This window comes from Engystomops pustulosus, chromosome 6 (genome assembly GCF_040894005.1).
Source record: "Engystomops pustulosus chromosome 6, aEngPut4.maternal, whole genome shotgun sequence".
In the NCBI taxonomy this organism is placed as follows: domain Eukaryota; kingdom Metazoa; phylum Chordata; class Amphibia; order Anura; family Leptodactylidae; genus Engystomops; species Engystomops pustulosus.
This window is the reverse complement of record NC_092416.1, coordinates 29005732-29029479: the sequence shown is the minus strand read 5'-3', so window position 1 is coordinate 29029479 and position 23748 is coordinate 29005732. Positions and strand designations below refer to the sequence as shown.

The window sequence follows — 23748 nt, the reverse complement described above, 5'->3', positions numbered from 1 at the left end:
GAAAAAACGCCGCATTTTTTTAAAAAAATGTGTCGCGAAAATTGCACTTACCTTCACTCAGCCCGGCTTGGTGTATTTCAGTGCGTTCCGATGCTCTTCAGCGCAAGGAACTACCTTAATAAATCCCGTCCGGACCCGAATCCAGTGCAGAGAACGCACCGCTGGTTCGCGAATGGGTAAGTAAATCTGCCCCATTCTCCTATCCCATGAGAATACCTGTGCAACAAAAATACTTTGCCTGTGCCGGTCCAGCAGAGCCACTCCACCTCTGCCCCTTCTGTTCCCAACACAAACCATCCAGGACCAGAAGTGACAGCGAACAGAGTGCAGTCTTCATTAATCAGGTTCCCCTCTGCATTGCTCTGGAATTGGGCACCTTTTTCCCCCTCTCACCACGACAGCACCCAACCAGAGAGAGAGGGATCCGCCCCCAGGGACAGGAAACCCAGACTTCAAATTCTGCGGTACGCCCCATCTCCTTCAGTGGTTTCCTGTCCCTGACGGGGGATCCAGTGAGTCTCGGTGAGGCTCAGGAGTCGCGGTGAAAGGGGGGAATGGGAGTCCCAGGTACCCCCAGGTGGCTGCACAGGTCCCCCGCCGAGGCTTACCGGAGGGTGGTCACTCGGCGGCGGTGGAGAGGTGAATGCTGCGAGGTGCAGCGCAGTCTGTGGGTGCGGGCGGACTCCGGCACGCCTCCGATCCGGAGTGGAGGCGTGTGTGTGGAAGGGCGGCTGAGCGCTGGCCTCTTCCTCTGCGATGGTCTTCCCCAAAATGGCGCCGGCTCCACTTCCGGTGAGGACCGGAAGTGACGCGCCGCCCAGCGTCCACATGGGAGATGACGTCAGACGCGGTAATTTTAAAAGGAGATCCCACACAGGAGTCCTGTGTGTTGTTTCTAGCACCCACAGCCAGCCACAGGAGTTGCTCCAGTCGTGGATGAAAACGGAGCTGTATCCTCACCACTGAATAAGATGAGTTCTAATGAAGGTGGTAGAGAGTCGGTGGACACCGCTACGAGGGAAGAATCTCGTAAGGGGAAAGCCACTGTAAAGTCTAAGCATCATGCATGTAGAATCTGTGGAGATAATCTGCCTGACTCTTATTTAAAACCTAACTGTGACCAGTGTGTTCAGCGCCTGTTAGCACAAGAGCAGTCGACCTTGTTTGAATCCATGCGTATGCTAATCCAGCAGGAAGTGCGTAGTTCTGTGCAAGAAATAAGGAGATCCCTCAGGTCAGAGAATTCCCCAGGCACTTCCAGGCAACTTGAAGATTCTGGCCCTAGTTCGGGAGAATCATCTGAGTCAGAGGAGGAGGACAGGTCAGGCAGACCCCTGTTTCCTATAGAGGATATTGATCATCTAGTAAAATTAGTAAGATCAACTATGGAGTTAGAAGATGAAAAAGAAGAACGCTCTGTAACAGACGTTATGTTCCAGGGTCTAGGAGAAAAGAAGAGAAAGGTTTTTCCTATCCATGAGAATATTTCCTCCCTTATCCAGGCAGAATGGCGCAAGGCAGACAAGAAGGTTTTTATCCCTAGAGCTATGAAGCGGAAGTATCCCTTTCCTGAGAAGGAGACAGAGATTTGGGACAAGGCGCCAAAAGTAGATGTTGCCGTGTCTAAAGTGTCTAGAAAGAGTGCGCTTCCAGTTGAGGATTCAGGTGTGCTTAAAGATCCTATGGATAAGAAGGCAGATGGCTTCTTAAGGCGTTCCTGGGAGGCAGCAGCGGGCGCATTCAAACCCAATGTCGCGGCTACATGCGTTTCTAGGTCTCTTTTTGTTTGGCTTTCCCAGCTGGAGGAGAAGATTAAGGCTGGTGCATCCAGGTCACATCTCATCTCGGAGGTTACCACTGCACAGAAGGCCTCTGCCTTCTTAGCCGATGCCTCGGTGGACGCCTTAAGGTTATCGGCAAGATCGGTAGCCTTATCTAATTCTGCCAGAAGGGCCTTATGGCTGAAAAACTGGACAGGTGACCTCCCATCTAAAAGTCATCTGTGTAGTATTCCCTGTGAAGGGGAATTCTTGTTTGGGTCTGCACTAGACAACATCTTGGAAAAGGCAGCTGACAGGAAGAGAGGTTTTCCTAGTACAAGGCCTCAAGAGAGGAAGTTTTTTCGCCCCTCACGGCGATTTAGATCTCCTCAGAGATCCGGAGACAAGAAGGAGGGGTGGCGACCCTCTAGGAGGTCTAAGGGATTCATGTTTTCCCGGCCTCAGGATTCCAGTAAACGTCCCGGTCAGCAATGACGCCAGGGGTCCTGTGGGGGGAAGGCTCTCCCTGTTCAAGGCGGAGTGGAGCAAGATTTCAGGGAGCAAGTGGATTTTGGGGATCATACAAGATGGCCTAAAATTACCTTTTCTATCCCCTCCCCCACAGCGTTTCAAGATAACCTCAGTGGCCGGAAGAGCAGAAAGACAGGCTCTAGAGACCGAAGTAAGATCCCTATTGGAAAAGGAGGTGCTACGGCAGGTGCCACTGCAGGATCGAGGGACAGGATTTTATTCAACCCTGTTCCTTATAAAGAAACCGGACGGAACATTCCGGACCATTATAAATTTAAAACCACTAAACTGCTACCTAAAAGTGGAAAAGTTCAAGATGGAATCGATAAAGTCAACCGTAAACCTGCTCTTTCAGGATTGTTTTATGGCTTCCATAGACTTAGCGGATGCTTATTACCACGTCCCTATTCATCCGGACAGTCAGAGATTCCTGAGAGTGGCGGTGAGGATGGACGGCAAGATAGAGCACTTCCAATTCAGAGCTCTGCCCTTTGGAGTGGCGATAGCACCGAGAGTTTTCACAAAACTAATATCGGAGGTGGGAGCCTACATACGGAAATATCAGGGCACCTTTGTGCCATATCTGGACGACTTCCTGCTGATAGCAGGTTCGGCAGAAGAGTTGCAGATCTTAATAAAGGTGGTGATGAAGATCCTACATCGCCTGGGCTGGATGGTAAATCTGAAGAAGTCCTCCCTCACTCCGGCCAGATCAAAGATATTTCTCGGCATCACATTAGATTCCACTCAGCAGAGATCTTTCCTTCCTCAGGACAAGGTGGTGAAGATAGTAGCCTCGGTGGAGAGGCTGTACAGACAGCCATCCCCTACCATAAGGGACATTATGAGGACTCTGGGTCTCTTTACAGCGGCAATCCCAGCGGTGTCTTGGGCGATGTATCACGCAAGGCCCTTACAGCTCTTCATGTTGGAGAACTGGAGGGGGGACCAGTCCTCCTTGGACCAGAGGATTACACTTCCTCAACAGATCCTGGATTCCCTGAGATGGTGGCTAAGAGAGGAGAACCTCCAGGCAGGCCGGCCTTGGAGAGAGGAGAACCCTCTATCCATGATTACGGATGCAAGCTCTACGGGTTGGGGAGCCCAGGTCAGGGGCCTCTTATTCCAGGGATCATGGAACGAAGAATCCAGGAAAAAGTCCTCAAATCACAGAGAACTAGAGGCCATCCTGCAGGCGATCAGACAAGCTCTGCCGATGATTCGGGGGACAGACCTGAAGATTGCCTCGGACAATGTCACAGCGGTGGCGTTCGTGAATCGCCAGGGAGGTACCCGAAGCGGGTCCTTAATGAACCTCTCGCATCAGATTCTAGAACTAGCGGAAGCCAATCTAAGATCAATATCGGCGGTTCATATAAGGGGCAAGGACAATCTGCAGGCAGACTTCCTAAGCCGTCATCTCTTACGTCAAGGAGAGTGGTCCCTGAATCGGAGGGTGTTCTCCAAGATAACCAGGCTTTGGGGTCAACCAGAAGTGGATTTATTCGCCACAAGAAAGAACAGACAGGTCAGGCTCTTCTGCTCCCTAGACCCGAGAGACCGATCTTTAAGTCTGGATGCCTTCTCAATCAGGTGGAACTTCAGCCTAGCATATGCATTTCCACCCCTGTCTATTCTTCCAAGGGTTCTGAAGAAGATACGGCAAGACCAAGCCAGAGTTATTCTTATAGCCCCCTTCTGGCCCAGGAGGGCATGGTTCTCAGTATTGAGAGAGCTATCGATATCAGACCCTTGGATCCTCCCAGAGAGTCACGATCTCCTCTCCCAGGGCCCAGTATTCCACCCGCAGATTACGAACCTCCATCTGACGGCCTGGAATTTGAGAGGCGCATCTTGAGGGAAAAAGGCCTCTCGGACAAGGTAATTACAACCCTGCAGAAGAGTAGAAAAGTAGTTACCTCTAAAATCTATTTCAGGGTCTGGAGAGTATTCTCAGATTTTTGTTCCCCAGATAAAATAGACTTAGCTCATCCAAATATAGCTAAGATATTAGATTTCCTGCAAGCAGGATTAGATAAGGGCCTAAAACCTGCCACCCTTAAAGTTCAGATCTCTGCCCTTAGCTCCCTGTTTGAGTCTCCTTTAGCCTCTCATCCCTGGATATCTCGGTTCATAAAAGCGGCATCTCGTATGACCCCCTTTAGGAGATGTACGGTGCCCCCCTGGGACCTCACTCTGGTATTAAATTATCTGATAAGAGATCCTTTTGAGCCCCTGGAGTCTTGTTCACTAAGATGGCTGACCATTAAAGTTGTATTTTTGGTAGCTATCACTTCAGCCCGTAGGGTTGGAGAGATATCGTCTCTGTCATGTAGAGCGCCTTTTCTCAAGATCTTGGATGACAGAGTAGTTCTGATGACAGACCCGGCCTTTTTACCAAAGGTAGTCTCTAGATTCCATAGATCCCAGGAGATCAGGCTCCCATCCTTCTGCAGTAACCCTTCTACAGATAGGGAGAGGGAGTTTAACAAATTAGATGTTAAAAGGGCCATTGAGCTATATTTGGATAGGACTAAAGATTGGAGAAAATCTGATAGTCTTTTTGTTCTTTTTGGTGGCAAGAATAGGGGGCAGAAGGCCTCAGCGGTAGTTATAGCTAGATGGATTAGGCAAGCCATTAGCTCCGCTTATTTAGCAGCCGGTCAGCCGATACCAGAAGGTCTAAAAGCCCATTCCACTAGAGCAGTTTCTTCCTCATGGGCAGAATTTAGAGAGGTGTCGGTTAATCAGATTTGTCAGGCTGCCACCTGGTCTTCTCCACATACTTTCTATAGGCACTATAGGCTAAATGTAGCAGGTGCACAGGAACTTTCCTTTGGGCGAAGGGTTCTTTCTTCGGTTATCCCTCCCTAAGGATTTCATCTATGTTATTCTCTCTGGTTGGGTGCTGTCGTGGTGAGAGGGGGAAACCGGTAATTACTCACCGGTAATTGTGTTTCCTTGAACCACGACAGCACCCTGGTTATTCCCTCCCTTGTAAATTCTTTTTCACACTTGGGTGTTCAGTGTTGTGTGTGTGTCACAGAGGTGTGAGATTCTCTCATTGAAAGTGATACTGAATGACACGGTGGTCAGAATTAATCAAGAACATTAAGTCCCATACAGTCTCTGTAATCCACTGAAGGAGATGGGGCGTACCGCAGAATTTGAAGTCTGGGTTTCCTGTCCCTGGGGGCGGATCCCTCTCTCTCTGGTTGGGTGCTGTCGTGGTTCAAGGAAACACAATTACCGGTGAGTAATTACCGGTTTTTTGGTGCACTTTGTTCATGCTGCAGAAAAGTAATAAATGTGACTCTGACTAAGCAGTAACAGCCCCTTTAGGTGCATATTTTTTTCCTGTCTTGTGCAGCCGTGACACAAAAGTGGCGCAGGAACTTTATAAATACATGTGTAAGCAGTTTGCACATTCTTTTCAGTGCAAAGTCAGATAGAAAACTGGACTTCCTAATTCTGGTGCAAGCACAACTGTCAGCATCGGAGATCAGTCTCCGGGAAGCACAGCTCGATGCTTTAAAGTGGCGCACGGCTGTAGGTAAATAATGGGTAGACTGTATTAATCAGTCTTGCGCCATAAAAATGAGATGTGCGCCAAAATCTTACATGGACTGCGCCGTAATTTTGCTCTCTCACCATTTTTTTCCTGCTCTATTGTGCGCCAAAATTTGCGCCAAAAAATGCTGACAAAATACACATAAATGTGACGGATAATGTGGAAAAGTTAAGCCACGCCCACTCCCCCCCCCAAAAAAAAAGACGGAGGAGTTGGGATAGTCGGGATAGTGTCATTATAAATGACACAATACACTTTTGCGGCAAAAAACTCACGAAACCGACAATTTTTGGGCGCAAGTACGATAAGACATGTGCCCCATTATTTTACACTTTTTAGGGGTTTGTTTAATTTTTAAAGCCTCCTTTAAAATCGAAAATTTTCCAATAGGTTTTGTGCTTGATTTCCTTTTTATGTTTAAGATCTCTGCTTGCTATCAATGAATGGGAATGTTCATTCTTTATATCTCGGTTTAAATTCATTTTAACTATACAAAACATTTAAGCTTGTGCTTGTGAATTTATATGACCATTGTTTCAGTTTTTATCTGTGTGACAGGCTCAACAACATAGGGGGACTATGGGGCATACTATTGGTTGGTGCGGTAATAGTACATTGTAGGGATCCCGTGATCACTGTGTATATTAGCACATCAGATATAACAGAAGAGGCCAATACATTCACTTACACGTCACAGACATGGACGAAACACAGCGCTGACACCCAGCGACCAACACAGAACCCACGCAACAAGTTCCTGTGTAGTAAGGCTCAAGGCCGGACCCTGGAAGGGAGCCGAACCTTTCATAGTGACAAACATATTGCTGAAAAGAGAGTTTGAGACCAGGTTCTCCTCTTTGGTCTCCTCATCTGACCAGTTCTGTCCAGTGCTGCTCAGTAATGACCATCCCATGTTATCTTCAACCTGGAGGCCAAAAGCTCTGATCTCCAACAGGTCACAGATTCGGAGCTTAGTGGACTACCCTGGGTCACCACAGGCAAAGTCTCCTCTGAGTGACAGTCCTGAAATAATGTGAGCCCAGAAGCTGACATTCACCAGTCCGTTGAGGGTCAGTAAACTCTGACCAGTGAGGCTCCGGTGTCCTGTTCAGTTGTAGAAAACCTCATCCTCGGATAATGAGCTACTGTCCACATAATGGAGAGAGCTGTTGAGTCGGGGTTTGCAGGTTCCTGGGGCGCTCTCACCCTCTGGCAGCACCGCTGCCTTGGAGTTGTCTGAGCTGCTGCTTCTCCCACCATTCAGTAAGGGGCAGGGGAACATGGACTGGTGGGATCGGGGCTCGCTCATGTCCCATCTCTCCATGGGCAACACTGGTTGGGATGCTGCGGCCAATGATACAGCAGAGGAATAGGATAGTCCAGGGAGGCTTCCCCCCAGATCGGAGCTGCAGGCCCCCTGTGCATAGCTCAACAGTCGGCTCTGCAGGTAGAGACTTTCCAGATCTGCAAGAAAAAGAGAATTATAGATAAGTTCAAGGCCAAAATACGACACTAAATCAGCAACAAAAAATGAGCTTCTCCAGCTTGAAGATTAGCAGAACTATGATCGCAGCTCTGAAGTATCATGATCTGGTGTGGGACTCCTACTAGATGTGTTCCCATTATTTCTCAGTTTTATGTATTATATCTCTGCCCTATCACAAAGGGACAGTCCCTACAGTCTAAAGAAATGCTAGACAGGGACGGTCCACGAGACCCCCAATCTGTACTCCTCTGTAGAGTGAGCAGCTGGGGGGACACATGTCCCGGATTGATGTGACCCAGATTACGCAGCCAGTGCTCAGCGTCACATATGAACTGGGTCGTTTCCATTAATCAAAGCTGCAGACCCAGAAATAGAAGCCACTCAGCCTGTTACCAGGAGGAGGCAGAGAGCTCGGGGCCCCAGGGAGATCTGCTCAGCAGATGGGGCCCTGCCATTAACCTCTGAACTAGAAGATGTCTCAGTGTATAACATGATGGTGACCAGACGTTGCAAGATCAGACAGCGACCTGAATGTCGTCTACAGCACACATCATGATGTCAATCATGACAACAGGTTAAGGTGCCACTTAGTCCCAGGGATATAAAGATTAGTACTGTAAGATGATAAGATGTGTAAGGCTTAGTCAAAAATTCCAAGATAAAACTTGCTGTCATGAAATGGAATTACTCTTTTTTAATATGTAGGTCAGCAGCGTAACTACAGCAGTAGCAGCGGCTGCTATGGGGCCCGCCGTGTCATGGGGCCCGGCGTCTGACGTGCCACACTAAAGAATGGCTAATTTGCATCATTATATACATATTATGCTGCACATTGTTCATCATATGTATATAACAGTGAAAATTTTCTACAGTACACTGGTAGGTAGGAGATGGCAGGACTAGGAATTTCTCCTCTTTAGATTCCTGCCATCGATGTCCCCAATGTGGTATGCATCTACTGGGTCAGATATGTGCCCTCAACTCCCCTGGGGTAAGAATGCTGCCTGGAGAAGGGGGCCCCAATCAGTAATGTGCTTTGGGGCCCAGCCGCTCGTATGTTATGCCCCTGATGCAGGTCCTGGCAATATTGTGCTGCTGGGGCTGTTACAATGTATCATTGCAAAAATCCAGGATATTTGAGAGATTTATGACAGAGGATACATAGTAACAAACAGTGGACTAAGTTTATTAAAAAAGTAGCAGAACATTTCCATTACCCAGTACCAACCTTCTGTAAACGGGGCTATAAGATGAGGGTAGTGGGCTCAAGGCTTTCAGTGCTCAGGATAGAGGACATCTTACATGGTATACCTGGCTGCATAGAGTTCCACAGATAAGATGCTGGAACTTACCTTGAAGCTGTCGAACCTCCTGGGAGCCGAGACCATAATGCATCTCTTCATCATCCAAGGAGGACCAGGCGCTGAGAGTGGCTTCAGTTATGGCAAACTGCTCTGCAACCCCTGAGAAGAAGACATCAGGGATCATCAGATAACAAGCAGCAGATTCACTGACAGCCATTTATATGGAGACAACTCTATATCTGGACCACAACAACTCATAGTAATGTCTGCAATGTAGAAACTGACATTCAAAGAGAAGGAAGCGATCTCATCTTTTCATATATCTGGGAAAGCTGGGTGGCAATTACCAAACCCCCTCACCCCTTACCTGCAGCAAAACGTGCTTCCTTTAACTCATCTGTCAAATCTGAATAGTGATCCTCATCGGTTAGGGAAGGGTCCCAGCCAGATTGGGGGGCACTCCAGCCTTTCCACTCGATTAGATGGGCTACACGGCCCCGGGCCATTGCTGTAGGCTTGGTGATGTGGTCTTTGATTGTTTGTACCAGACCTAAGGACGGACACAGAGGTTATAGGTCATAAGGAATGGCCACATCATACTAGAATCAAGAGGAGATTCTAGAAAGTGTATGCAGCAGGAGCTGAGCCCCCCCTATGACTGCACGGTGGTCCCATGGCTCCGTGCCCCTAACTAATGTAATCATTGAGTGTCTTCACTGGTCACATAATTGTAGGGGAGGGGGATACGGCCTCCATATACACTGACTAAATTCTACCTGGAATCGTCCTCATGAACATTCTCAGAAGTGTCAGATCCATGTGGTTTCCACAGAAACGCTCATCACGCTAATCTCAAGATCACAGTAATTACTGAACAGCGAGAGAACCTGAACCTCAGCGGTACAAAGACACGGCGCATTACAACACGACCGGATCAAATGGGGTCACCATAAATGGGAGTGATGAAAGGAGCGGGGTAGGCTGCTTACAAGCCCCCTACTTATCAGTGACTGTATTTATTGCAACTTCAGCCCCAATGTGACCCATCAGGAACTTCTATACTATTAAGGGGGGGATTTACTAATTCCGGCGCAAGTACGTCTATCGGCATCGGAGATCAGACTTCGGAAAGCACAGCCCAATGTTTTAAAGTGGCGCTCGGCTGTAAAGTAAATAATGGGTAGATGGTAATAATCAGTCGTGCGCCATAAAAATGCTGACATCAATGAGATGTGCTCCAAAATCTTACATGGACTGCGCCTTAATTTTGCCCTCTGACCAATTTTTTCCTGGCCTATTGTGCGCCAAAAATTGCACCTAAAAATGCTGACATAATACACATAGTGGGTCATTTACTAAGGGCCCGATTCGCGTTTTCCCGACGTGTTACCCGAATATTTCCGATTTGCGCCGATTGTACCTGAATTGCCCCGGGATTGTGGCGCACGCAATCGGATTGTGGCGCATCGGCGCCGGCATGCGCGCGACGGAAATCGGGGGGCGTGGCCGAACGAAAACCCGACGGATTCGGAAAAACCGCCGCATTTAAAAACCGAAAAAGTGTCGCTTGGGGAGCGCTTACCTTCACCTGGTCCGAGGTGGTGCATTCCGGCGCGATGAAATGACTTTCAGCACAGCAGCGCCACCTGGTGGACGGTGGAGGAACTACCTTCTTAAATCCCGGCCGGACCCGAATCCAGAGCAGAGAACGCGCCGCTGGATCGCGAATGGGCCGGGTAAGTAAATCTGCCCCATAATGTGGAAAAGTTAGGCCACGCCCACTTGCGTCAAAAAAAGCCAGAGGAGTCGGGATAGACGGAAACATCTGTTGTTTCTGGCGCAAACTCATTATAAATGAGCTGCAACAATTCTGCGCCCAAAAAAACGAAAGATCCCGGCATTTCTTAGGCGCACATACGATAATACATGTCCCCCTAAGTGTCAGAATAATACGGTACTTATAACCACAAATGCTCCAATAAGGTGCCACAGTTATACCGACATATGATTCCCATAATGTGTAAGGATGATACTGATAATGGTGCTGCTATATCAACGTTTAATTCCAGACACCGCCCACATAATACTGTCATAAATTGCCTAAATAATGCTAATAATAACAATAACTAAATAATATTGCCTAGCAAAGCCGACATAGCTGCCATGTAATGACCAAATGATACTGCCAGGCACAGCCAATATAATACTGCCATACATTTACCTAATAATACTGCTAAGCACTGCATTCATAATACTTCCACATAATAGCTACATTATACTGCCAGGCCCAGCCTTCATTATACTGCCATATAATGACCAAATCATGCGTCCAGGCACAGCCCACAGAATACTGCCATGAAATGACCAAATAATACTGTCAGACACAGCCAATAAAATACTGCCATGTAATGGCCTAATAATACAGGCAAGAGCTGCCTACATAACACTACTGTATAATGGCTAAATGATATTCCCTGGAACAGCCCACATAATACTGCCATATTCTGACCAAATCATACTGCCAGACATATAATAATGCCAAATAGCGACCTAATAATACTTCCAGACACAGTCCACATAAAACTGCCTAATATAATAGGCCATATAATACAACCATATAATGACCCAATCATACTGCCAGGCGCAGCCTACATAGAATACCGTAAAGTCCCATAATAATTCCGTGTATAGTACAGCTATATCACAGCCAAATTTTAGACGCAGCCCATTAATACTGACACGATGAGCAGATAATATTGCCAGATACAGCCCATCTAATACTGCCATATAATGAGCCAATTATACTTCCAAGCACAGCCTGCATGATACTGCCAGGACCAGCCTACATAACACTACCATACAATGACAAAATAATACTGCCAGGCCCAGCCTACATAACACTGCCATACAATGACAAAATAATACTGCTAGACACAGCCTACATCAGTGATGGCTAACCTATGGCACTGGTGCCAGAGGTGGCACTCCGAGCCCTTTCTGTGGGCACTCAGGCCATCACCAGAGATGACTCCAGGTATCTTCCTGCAGTCCCAGACAGCCCAGGACTTGCTGAGCACAGAGCTATTTTAAAGTGACAGCTCTACCTGGGACTAATTCTGCTTTATTGGTGTCCTCAGGAGCTGGTATCAATGAAAACTGTGACAGAGAAGGGAGTATAAATCACAAATTAAATTTCTGTGTTGGCACTTTGCGATAAATAAGCGGCCCTTTGTTGTAGTTTGGGCACTCGGTATCTAAAAGGTTTGCCATCACTGGCCTACATAATAACAACATATGTAAAATGTGGGTTTTTAACAAAAACACAAGGGACCCCCATGGTTACAGAAATGGCTCCTCTTGGTGTACTGATAATCTAATTACAGTAAATAATAAAAAATATTTCTAATAAGCTACCAAACGTTGAAGCACAGCAACAGCAACAGCTACTCACCGATCAGCGAGGAGGTCGCCAGCTCTGTAATTTCGTAACTTACTGAATTGGCCTTGGATTCACACATGAAGCCATTGGGCGACTTAAAGCATTTCTGCAGAGAGATGGCAGATAGTAGAACTGCATCATGTAATGGGGTTACTGTCCCTAACAATAAGATGAACCTTATCCACTTACCTGCCCCAACATATCATCCTCCTCCTCCTCATCTTCCTCGGGGCTGTCGGTGGGGGCAGTGCCCTCTGCTGGTGGTGGTGGTATTTCTGCAGATACTGCTGGGGGGCAGCTTGGCTTGGTATTGTTGGAAATGTGAAATTCTTTGTGTCCGCTGAAGAAAAATTCTGTAAGAAGAGAAAAAGTATAAGACAGAGACTTTGGTCTTTATGGGTCACTGGACCGTATGTCTGTACTTTTAATATGAAATGAAATAAATGTTATGATTTTTTAAGAAAAATAAGACAAAAATTGAATTTGAAAAGACAGAGACCCCAAAATTTCCAATAAAAGTAAGTTTACCACACCTCCAAGATCTGCATCCAAGATACAGGAGACAACAGATCCAGTGATGACCACCAGGTTCTATCTACTGGTCAGACTGGACTGAAAATTGTCTGTTATATGTTACACCAATCAGGAATCAGATATAGTGTGCCATAAGATTTATTGTAGTATTACATACTGTACTAGTCTAACTTTTCAATAAACTTCATTAGTGCTAATGAACTCTCCACTTTGACTCATAACCCTATCGCCAATCAGTTTAATTCTATCTTGTAAGCAAGACAGAGCAGCCTATGGAGAGGGGAGGGGGAGGAATGAGCCACAGCAGCTAGGTCTCCACCAAAATCAGAGATACCACATTTGTAAAGGTTTCTGTTCTTAAAAAATCGTATTTGCCATGTTGTGACCCTTAAGCTTTGCAGAGCAGAGCTGTGTAAGGGGCCATTTTTTGCAGGGTGAGCTATCATTGTCATTGATACCTTTTTGGGTACTGTAAAACCTTTTGCTAAAATTTTTATAGGTGTATTTTTCTGTTTGCCACATGGGATAAATATTTTCATTTTACTAGAATTAGGACACCTAATATGTTTATGTTACTTTTGTTGATTTATTTTTTTTGTATACCTCCTAGTCAGGGGGAGGTGATAACAATTTTTCAATGCTTGAAATTTTTTGTTTCATTTTCATTTGTATATCAGCAGTGACAAGCCAATGATAACCACACGTCTGCTTTAGGCGGAGTTTCAGGCTGTATGAGGTGTGTGACTGTCTAGGTGACATCACTGCCAGCCACTGCTTGTATAGACCAGACAACCCCTTTAACAGCAGGGGCTGTTACACTGAGTGTGCCTGATGTATAATACAGCTATTACAACTATTACATTGCGCCGTAATAGTATGGCACGTGCAGGTAATAAAGTATGAATTGACATGCAGATGATTTACAATCCACCTGGGAATAAGCGAGGAGAAATGTAACCGGCATATACAGGACACCCATAATCCAGCACAAGAGAGGTTATACTATCTTGTACGCTCTGGTCTGGTATATCAGGTCGTCTATAGGCTCTGGGTAGACTCCCGCAGGTTTCTTTTGCTCCTGTGCACAGTACATGGAGGAGGTGTCGGGGATGAAGGCCGGGGGTTTCCATGACAACACAGACACGCACGATGCAGAAAAACACATCAAGTACACAAACAGCTTCACATGACGAGACCCCCGAACACGTCATCAGGAGGGCATACACAGCATGGGCTGAACCTGAATTAACCCTCAGAATATACAATACATTGCCGTGGATTACACTGCTCAGCACATTGTATGAGGTCTCTCCATCCTACATTATACAAACATAAAGCAGATCAAACATAAAATATCAATTCATACTTTATATAACGCATTACAATAGACCTTCAGCATCACATCCTAAATATTACATATAAATCATATATTATACACCATAATATTATACACGACTCCACTGTACACCATACATATTACATCCACTGAAAAATATAGGGGCACATTTACTTACCCGTCCCGTTGACGCCGCCGATCCAGAATGTCCAACGAGGATTCGGGTCTGCCGTGATTCACTAAGATCGCGCGTCCAATTTCCAATGTGTTCCTTCCCCGCTGAGGTCCGCCGGAGTTCACCATCTTCTTCTCGGTGCTGATCTTGCAACACAATTTCATTCTTAAATTCCGCAGTTTGGCCAATCAGGCGGGTTGTCCGACGGCCACGCCCCCCGATTTGTGTCGCATGAAATCCGATCGCGTGTGACAAAAACCCCTGTGCAATTCAGCGCAAAACGGCCAAATTCGGGAAACCCGAAGGAAATGCGTCCGGCGGACCCTTAGTAAATGTGCCCCATAGACTACACTGTGCAGACGAGGGCTACATTCATATCTTGCTTTTATGTATATGCTCAGTATATACGCCAGGAAAGTTCAAGGCATATATATTGTATTCTGTGAAAAGCAATATGTCCACGTATACGTCCACATCCTGCTCCATCCTGCTTAGCAATGTTTGGTGAAGGCCATTGGTGGAAATGGGGGACAGATGCAACATATTGGAACCCTTCCCCCAGCCTCTGCTGAGAATACACTGTGGGCGGTCCCTGGGAAATGACTTGAACATGGACAGCCAATCACTGGCTTTTGCTGATGTTCACTCCTCCTCCCACTTTCAAGTAGGAGGGAAGGACACGACCATGTATCCCACTGTATGTACGTAGTGAAATATATCCTAGCCCTCTGTTGTTCATCAGTAATCCATGCACCATATCCTTTAATAGACTTAGCATGATGTGAACCCATTACACATAACTGTACATTTTACACCACAATTAAACACTTTTTACACTACAATATACCTCCCAACTTCCAGATGATGAAAAGTGGGGAAAAACTTGCAAACCCTTAGAAATTAACTTATGCCAAACTGACTTTGTCCCTTCAGTGTTCCCACATAATAAAGTACACAAAATTACCATAATATCAGATTTTCTTACAGAAAAATGTCATGATTCTTAGTGCCTAAAGATGCCACTAGAGGGCGCTCACTGTATATGCATGTATACAGACAGTACTGAATGCAATAGGTACTGTATAAATCAGGATGTAATTAGCACCCCCTAGTGGCAGCTGCAGAACACTGTGATATTATCACAACATGCTGAGAGTTTGTATCAGTGTCACATTCACAGTCCCTGGAGCTAAATTCCAACACGGATCAATGTTGTCATGGGAATGGTATTATTAAAGTCATCTGGATGCTCGCATGCAGAGCATTCCACAAACTACAGGGATCCAGAAACAGGTATTAAAATATATGGGTGAACCATGAATAGGGATTACCTAACTACTCCATAGGCAGAAATACCTGACTAATTTACTTTATAGGAAAACTGCACAAAATACCATATTGAAGTACTAGTTCTACGAAAGAGAGCTACTAAATACATGTATGTGGGGAAGAAGAAGATGTAGAAAATAGTAACTACTTCATTGGTTTATTCATTTTCACATTTACTGTAAAAGCCCAAAGAAGTTGTCATGGAAGTCTGGGCCTGATGAAGAAGAAAAAGTAAACTATAGCATGATACTGGATCGTACATAGAACTGTGTTGGGTGATGTGGGGGTTGTTTGGTCTCCATTTTTACTTAACTATCAATATGTTTTCTATCAACCCAAGTATTCAGTCCTGGATGGCCCTTGATCTCAAAAACTGCACCAAAAACTGATTCAAAATGGCACATGTGAAAGCATCCTAATTCCAAAGCAATTATCGTCTCCTGCGCTCACTCGCTGTTTATCACGCCATCAGCAAAACAACAGCTGCCACTCAGCAGCCGCGAACGTGGGAGGCGCTGCAGCTGCCATATGAGTGGACCACCACATTGCTTTATATTTCCTGTCCAAGCACATCGTCCCACAAGAGTTGTCTCAGAAATAGATGGAAACATGAAGGGATTCCAGCGGGAGGCTGAGCCAAGTACAGATCATGTAGTAGATGTGTCCTGCAGTCCTATGTAACACCGCAGATAACACAGTGATAAATTCCTGAGTACAGATCATGTAGTAGATGTTACCTGCAGTCCTATGTAACACCACTGATAACACAGTGATATCTCTGAGTACAGATCATGTAGAAGATGTGTCCTGCAGTCCTATGTAACAGCACAGAGAACACAGTGATATCTCTGAGTACAGATCATGTAGTAGATGTGTCCTGCAGTCCTATGTAACAGCACAGAGAACACAGTGATATCTCTGAGTACAGATCATGTAGTAGATGTGTCCCGCAGTCCTATGTAACACCGCAGATAACACAGTGATAAATTCCTGAGTACAGATCATGTAGTAGATGTTACCTGCAGTCCTATGTAACACCACTGATAACACAGTGATAAATTCCTGAGTACAAATCATGTAGTAGATGTTACCTGCAGTCCTATGTAACACCACAGATAACAGTAATAACTCTCTGTGTACAGATCATGTAGTGGATGTGCCCTGCAGTCCTATGTAACACCACAGATAACACAGTGATATCTCTCTCAGTACAGATCATGTAGTAGATGTGTCCTGCAGTCCTATGTAACACCACTGATAACACAGTGATAAATTCCTGAGTACAAATCATGTAGTAGATGTTACCTGCAGTCCTATGTAACAGCACACATAACACAGTGATATCTCTGAGTACAGATCATGTAGTAGATGTGTCCTGCAGTCCTATGTAACACCACAGATAACAGTAATAACTCTCTGTGTACAGATCATGTAGTGGATGTGCCCTGCAGTCCTATGTAACACCACAGATAAAACAGTGATATCTCAAAGTGTCAAAGTGAGTCAAAGTGGAAGAAATATTCACGGTCCAGCCAGTATCCGATGCACACTGCTTTATTAGGTAAATCACCGATACAAAGAGAGTTGGCAAGTCAACGCGTTATCCAGCGGATCAACCGCTCTCAATCATGACCAGTATATAATAAAATGCCGTTTTTCTTCACACATGGCATTGTGTTTGGAAGGTGAGCTCTATCCTTTCCTGTGTGAGATATCTCTCTGAGTACATATCATGTAGTAGATGTGACCTGCAGTCCCATGTAACACTACAGATAACAGTGATAACTCTTAAGTAGAGATAATGTAGTAGATGAAACCTGCAGTCCTATGTAACACTGCAGATAACTCCCTATGGGTCATTTACCTTTAGCCTGTAAATTTTGCATCTGTCTTTTTTTGGAGGGTTGTTGGGATTGTTTGATTTAACTTGGATGGTGATAAACCTGGCACCTGAGTCTGACTTTCAAGTGTCAAAAAAGTCAAAATTTTGAGGCAAATGGGTGGGACATTAATCATAGCGGGTCTCAGGTTCGCCTATTTTTGCGCCTGGTTTGTTCTATTTCTTGGCTTGTGATTTATGATGGATCTAGTTCTGCCTTAGTAAATGCGTTTTGGAATTGACGCATGTCCGATTCATTAGCGCCTAATTTTGCGCCAAATTTGTCTAAAATTTTTACCCTACAAAGTAGATCTCATTTGAGACTAATATTGGAATGAGATTCAAAAAAAGTGGCAGAATATTCAGGGCTTCATTTTTACACAAAACAGTCTCATTGTGATGCAAATGCAGGAACTAAAAGTTACAGATATTTAAAAAATATATAAATTCTTGCTCAAATGAGTCTTTGCCTTTTTTATTATAATGTACAGGAAATGGAGACTGATAATATTCTCAGATCTGTACAATAAGACAATAATCACTATAGAACATGATGACGTCGTTACTGGTGAAATTTTACATTTTAAAACTGCTCTGAAGTATTTTCCATGTTGCCTAGAGGTTATTTTTCATTTGGCAAACGAAAACCAATGTTTTTAGTAATGAAAAGGTTTTTTTTAAGTGCACCTGCTCAGAGTAGGTGCATTTTTGCAAAAAAAGCGCCAAATTAACTAACTCCACCAGATTATTGCGCAAAAAAAAGCTAGAAACAGTAAAATAGTAAAAAACTATGATTAATGTCCGCCATGGAGTTTGTTTCCTGCAAAGATATGCACCTTTTTTAAAAAATCAACATCTGGATTCCAAAGATGAATCAGGTGCAACACTAGAAAACTTGGTGGCCGCAAACTCTGCTGGGCAGGTGAAAAAGTTGCAGAAAAGACACAAATCCACCAATGTGCTCACAACATTGGAAGATGAAGCGCAAAAAAGAAATGTGATAAATCACCTATTCTGAGTACAGATCATGTAGTAGATGTGTCCAGCAGTCCTATGTAACACCACAGATAACACAGTGATATCTCTCTGAGTACAGATCATGTAGTAGATGTGTCCTGCAGTCCTATGTAACACAGTCATAACTCTCTTAGTACAGCTCATGCAGTAGATGTGACCTTCAGTTCTATGTAACAACACAGATAACACAGTGCTGACTGAGGGGAGATCATGTAGTAGATGTGACCTGCAGTCCTATGTAACACCATGGTGACAGACCATACAGTAGAAGTAAGCCGCAGTCCTGTGCTACATAGCACTCAGTTCTGCTACATCCATAGCCTGACATCCCTGTCCTCCATACAACAGGTTGTGTTCTCACTTTCCTGCTGCCTCGTCTTCCTCCTCCCTGACATCAAGGTTACAGTCACTTTGACTTTTCTCGGCACATTTAACCCATCTCCAGCAGTGAAAGTGTTAAATTCTCCACGTCGCTGCATTAACCCTCTGTTCCCTTCACTTACCTTTAGAGATACATGAGCCCATGGTTTTGACCTGCGTGCCATGAAACCCCCCCCTTAGATGATGAAAGTCAGCTCTGTGGGGTCACTTTTCCCCCCTGAGATCCATATCCCAACATTGTGAAAGGGTAAAGAGATTCCAGGGATTCTTCGGATCTTGATCTGGAGCGTCCGCCTCCTTCACCTGGTTAATCCACAGTGGTCTCCTGGAGGGAGCTGGCAGGGGGGTAGTTTTGGAGGGCAGACAGACATGGCAGTGCCAGGGAGCCTCTGTCTGCATACGCCTCTCCGTGTTCAGATTAGACTGGGAATAGCGAGCGAGGAAGGAGCGTCACGTTGAGGAGCGCTGTTGCTCAGCTGCAGATTCCGCCCCTCACTCCTCTTTGGGAGGGTTTGTCGTGTAACAGGGGACAGGAAGGATCTGGCCTCGTCTCTTATCTGTGGAGGTGACAGTGGCCGGTGCTCCTCCGGGAATTAACGCTACCTCTGCTGGAGAGAAAGCTCCCTGCTCCCGGCAGCAACAGGCGGCACGCTTCCATCGGCGTGATAAGATACCAAACCTCACCTGATGCATCTCACAGCGGAGAAACGTATGAGCAAGAACGGATATAAGCATGATACAACCAACGTCACTGCCTGGGGCCCGGGGATCTAGGAGCCTTATATACAGGTGATATGAAGCCGATTCTCCCAGTTTGGGAGCCAGGAAGAAGCATAAAACTGTATCAGCGTCCACAAGACCCCTCGCCCTGCTATGAACTTCTCCAAATCTGCGATCATGATGTGATCATTCAATAATGGAACACCCCGGACCACCGCGTCACAGCTAAACTCCACAATATCATTCCCCTTAGACCAAGAGATTCCCAATACAGAAGCGTCAATAGATTCAGCAGCTTTCTACGGAATCTGGGGAAAAGAGGGACAATAATAATACAATGAATGTAACTCTGGTCATGGTCTCCTTCTGAGATCATAACTGAGGCGTTGCCAAAATGCTTACATCCGATACTGATGGCGTTTCCAACAAAGACTTGGATTGTCTTTTCACCTGGATGAGTGCTGAATACTTCTTTTCTATTACTATAATACTGCCCCATATGTACAAGAATATAACTACTATAATACTGCCTCCTATGTACAGGAATATAACTACTATAATACTGCCCCTATGTACAAGAATATAACTACTATAATACTGCCCCCTATGTACAAGAATATAACTGCTATAATACTGCCCCCTATGTATAAGACTATAACTACTAAAATACTGCCCCCTATGTACAAGAATATAACTACTATAATACTGCCCCCTATATACAGGAATATAACTACTATAATACTGCCCCCTATGTACAAGAATATAACTACTATAATACTGCCCTCTATGTACAAGAATATAACTACTGCAATACTGCCCCTATGTACAAGAATGTAACTACTATAATACTGCCCCCTTTGTACAAGAATATAACTACTATACTACTGCCCCTATGTACAAGAATATAACTACTATAATACTGCTCCCATGTACAAGAATATAACTACTATAATACTGCCCCCTATGTACAAGAATATAACTACTATAATACTGCCCCCTATGTATAAGAATATAACTACTATAATACTGCCCCCTATGTACAAGAATATAACTACTATAATACTGCCCTCTATGTACAAGAATATAACTACTGTAATACTGCCCCCTATGTACAAGAATATAACTACTATAATACTGCCCCCTATGTACAAGAATATAACTACTGTAATACTGCCCCCTATGTACAAGAATATAACTACTATAATACTGCCCCCTATGTACAAGAATATAACTACTATAATACTGCCCCCTATGTACAAGAATATAACTACTATAATACTGCCCCCTATGTACAAGAATATAACTACTATAATAGTGCCTCCTATGTACAAGAATATAACTACTATAATACTGCCCCCTATGTACAAGAATATAACTACTATAATAGTGCCTCCTATGTACAAGAATATAACTACTATAATACTGCCCCCTATGTACAAGAATTTAACTACTATAATACTACCCCCTTTGTACAAGAATATAACTACTATAATACTGCCCCTATGTACAAGAATATAACTACTATAATACTGCTCCATGTACAAGAATATAACTACTATAATACTGCCCCCTATGTACAAGAATATAACTATTATAATACTGCCCCCTATGTACAAGAATATAACTACTATAATACTGCCCCCTATGTATAAGAATATAACTGCTATAATACTGCCCCCTATGTACAAGACTATAACTACTATAATACTGCCCCCTATGTACAAGACTATAACTACTATAATACTGCCCCCTATGTACAAGAATATAACTACTATAATACTGCCTCCTATGTACAAGAATATAACTACTATAATACTGCCCCTTATGTACAAGAATATAACTACTATAATACTGCCCCCTATGTACAAGAATATAACTACTATAATACTGCCTCCTATGTACAAGAATATAACTACTATAATACTGCCTCCTATGTACAAGAATATAACTACTATAATACTGACCTATATGTACAAGAATATAACTACTATAGTACTGCCTCCTATGTACAAGAATATAACTACTATAATACTGCCCCCTATGTACAAGAATATAACTACTATAATACTGCCCCCTATATACAAGAATATAACTACTATAATACTGCTCTCTATGTACAAGAATATAACTACTATAATACAGCCCCCTATGTACAGGAATATAACTACTATAATACTGCCCCCTATGTACAGGAATATAACTACTATAATACTGCCCCTATGTACAAGAATATAACTACTATAATACTGCCCCCTATGTACAGGAATATAACTACTATAATACTGCCCCGAGGGTCGAGGGGGAAAAACAATAGAAAAAAAATTATTCTGAACTTGTCCAGGTGAAGAGATGATCCATTGATTGGATGGAGGAGCCGTTATATTGACAATCTGGTGTGGGCACAGAATCGGAATTTCATGCTTCATGTCTTAAAGGGAATCTATGTATGCAAATGAGCCCGAGGGGCTCCAGGTTTGATAGTTGATAAATGAGCCTGGAGCCCCTTAGGCTAATTTGCCTACAGTCCACTCATTTGGTGGTAGATGCCCTTTAATGTAATAACAACAATTGGAACTTAAAATTGACTTATATTTTGGAGGACATGATGTTTTTTTACTAAATCTGAGGAAAATTTAGCTATAATACCATACCATAAAGATATTACAGGTAATAAATGTCTGATTAATAATTTAATCCCAGACATGCAGTCCATAATCTACCATACAGAGAATTCATTCATTCATACGGCGTAACTGCAGAGTGGACAGTGTATTCGAACGAGAAGCACATTTTCTTAAGGAAAGATTGTTGAATAGAAATGATTCCCTTTCACATAACAATAAAGCGCACAACATGTTGAAACAAATCAAACGCACAACATTGTTAGAAGATCGAGGATCATAAGAAAAAGAACAATGCAAGCATTCAAAATTGACACACATTTATACACTCATACACACACATATAGAGCAGACATATAGAGCATATACACATACAGGGTCATATACAGATGTACAGGATATATACACACATACAGTATCTATACATGCCATACACCATATACACACACATATGCAACAACCCTGCCAATGCAGTGTGTTTAGAGACCTTAATTTGCCATAGATTTAATAGGAATCTTTGAGCCAGATCAGCTCAGGGAGACCTCCAGTGCCTATAAATGGTAATGCAGCTGTATAATATCTGCCTGGGAAGGAATGCTAATTATTGTAACCAAATGAAATGTTATTCTGGTACTGTACAAAGGTGCTGGTTGGATAATAAGCTTGATAAAAGGAGGATACAAGGGGAGTTGATAAAACCCCTAGTGGTGGAAAGTTCGGGGTCTTTCTGCCTAAGATTATAAGAAGCACATGTGTCTTAGGCCTCCTGCCCAGACACACAGGGGCTCATTTACTAAGGGTCGCGGTCGGACAATCCGACTGATTCGGATTGAGCGCGGGATTTAACTTTCAAATAGTGTCGCAAGCCCAAGCACTTACATGCACCACTAAAAAGATGGTGAACTCCGGTGGACCTGAGCGGGGAAGTGACACATGCAGGACATCGGCACACGACCTCAGTGAATCCCGCCAGAACCCGAATCAGTGTCGGAGAACGCGCCACTGGATCACGACAGGACCGGGTAAGTCCTGCAGAGCAGCTCCTCACCTCCAGCCTGAAGATACCTATACCAGACTGTGAGCTACCTCTGCACCTCACCATCCAACCAGCCACCCTGAACCAGCTGAATTGTTTACTGATGTTGTGGCCGTTTCTGTGTTCCAGAATAAATGAAATGTGAGTTTTATAGTTGACATCATGGGGCTCATTTACTAAGGGTCCGAACGCCGCACTTTCGTCGGGATTGCCGAATATTTCTGTTTTGCGCCGAATTGCCCTGGGTTTTGTCGCACGCGATCGGATTGTGGTGCACGGAATTTAAAAAACGAATTGTGTCCCAAGACCAAGCACTTACATGCACCAGGAAGAAGAAGGTGAACTCCAGCGGACCTCGGCGCAGCAGCGACACCTGCAGGAACTCGGGCGCACAATCTTAGTGAATCCCGGCAGCTCCGAATCCTCGTAGGACAACACACCGCGGGATCGCGACAGGACCGGGTAAGTAAATCGGCCCCCATAAGTGGATCTGGACTCATAAGACATGTGGCGTTTTGAACCTGTTTTTAGGCCGTTTTTAAGCAGTCCGTTAAAAAACCCATGCGTTTTTTTAAAACTCATCTGTTTTTTTTTTGAAAAACATCAGTTTTTTCTGTTTGTGTCCGTTT

At 44.4% G+C, this 23748-nt stretch overlaps 1 protein-coding gene across 2 annotated transcripts; it reads right to left on the bottom strand.

Annotated features, from left to right (window-relative positions):
- Positions 1-5311: 5311 nt before the first annotated feature.
- Positions 5312-19444, bottom strand: FAM131C (family with sequence similarity 131 member C). Of its 2 annotated transcripts, none has more exons than XM_072155300.1 (6): positions 13557-13980; positions 12281-12444; positions 12104-12197; positions 9020-9202; positions 8701-8811; positions 5312-7326 (listed from the first exon to the last, which is right to left on the bottom strand). In XM_072155300.1, the coding sequence occupies exons 1-6, from the start codon at positions 13834-13836 to the stop codon at positions 6971-6973; spliced, it is 1188 nt and encodes a 395-aa protein (XP_072011401.1). In that variant the 5' UTR covers positions 13837-13980; the 3' UTR covers positions 5312-6970. The 2 variants fall into 2 exon arrangements, with proteins under 2 accessions (XP_072011401.1, XP_072011402.1); XM_072155301.1 differs by lacking the exon at positions 13557-13980 and adding an exon at positions 18865-19444 and having other exon boundaries at positions 6303-7326.
- Positions 19445-23748: the final 4304 nt, after the last annotated feature.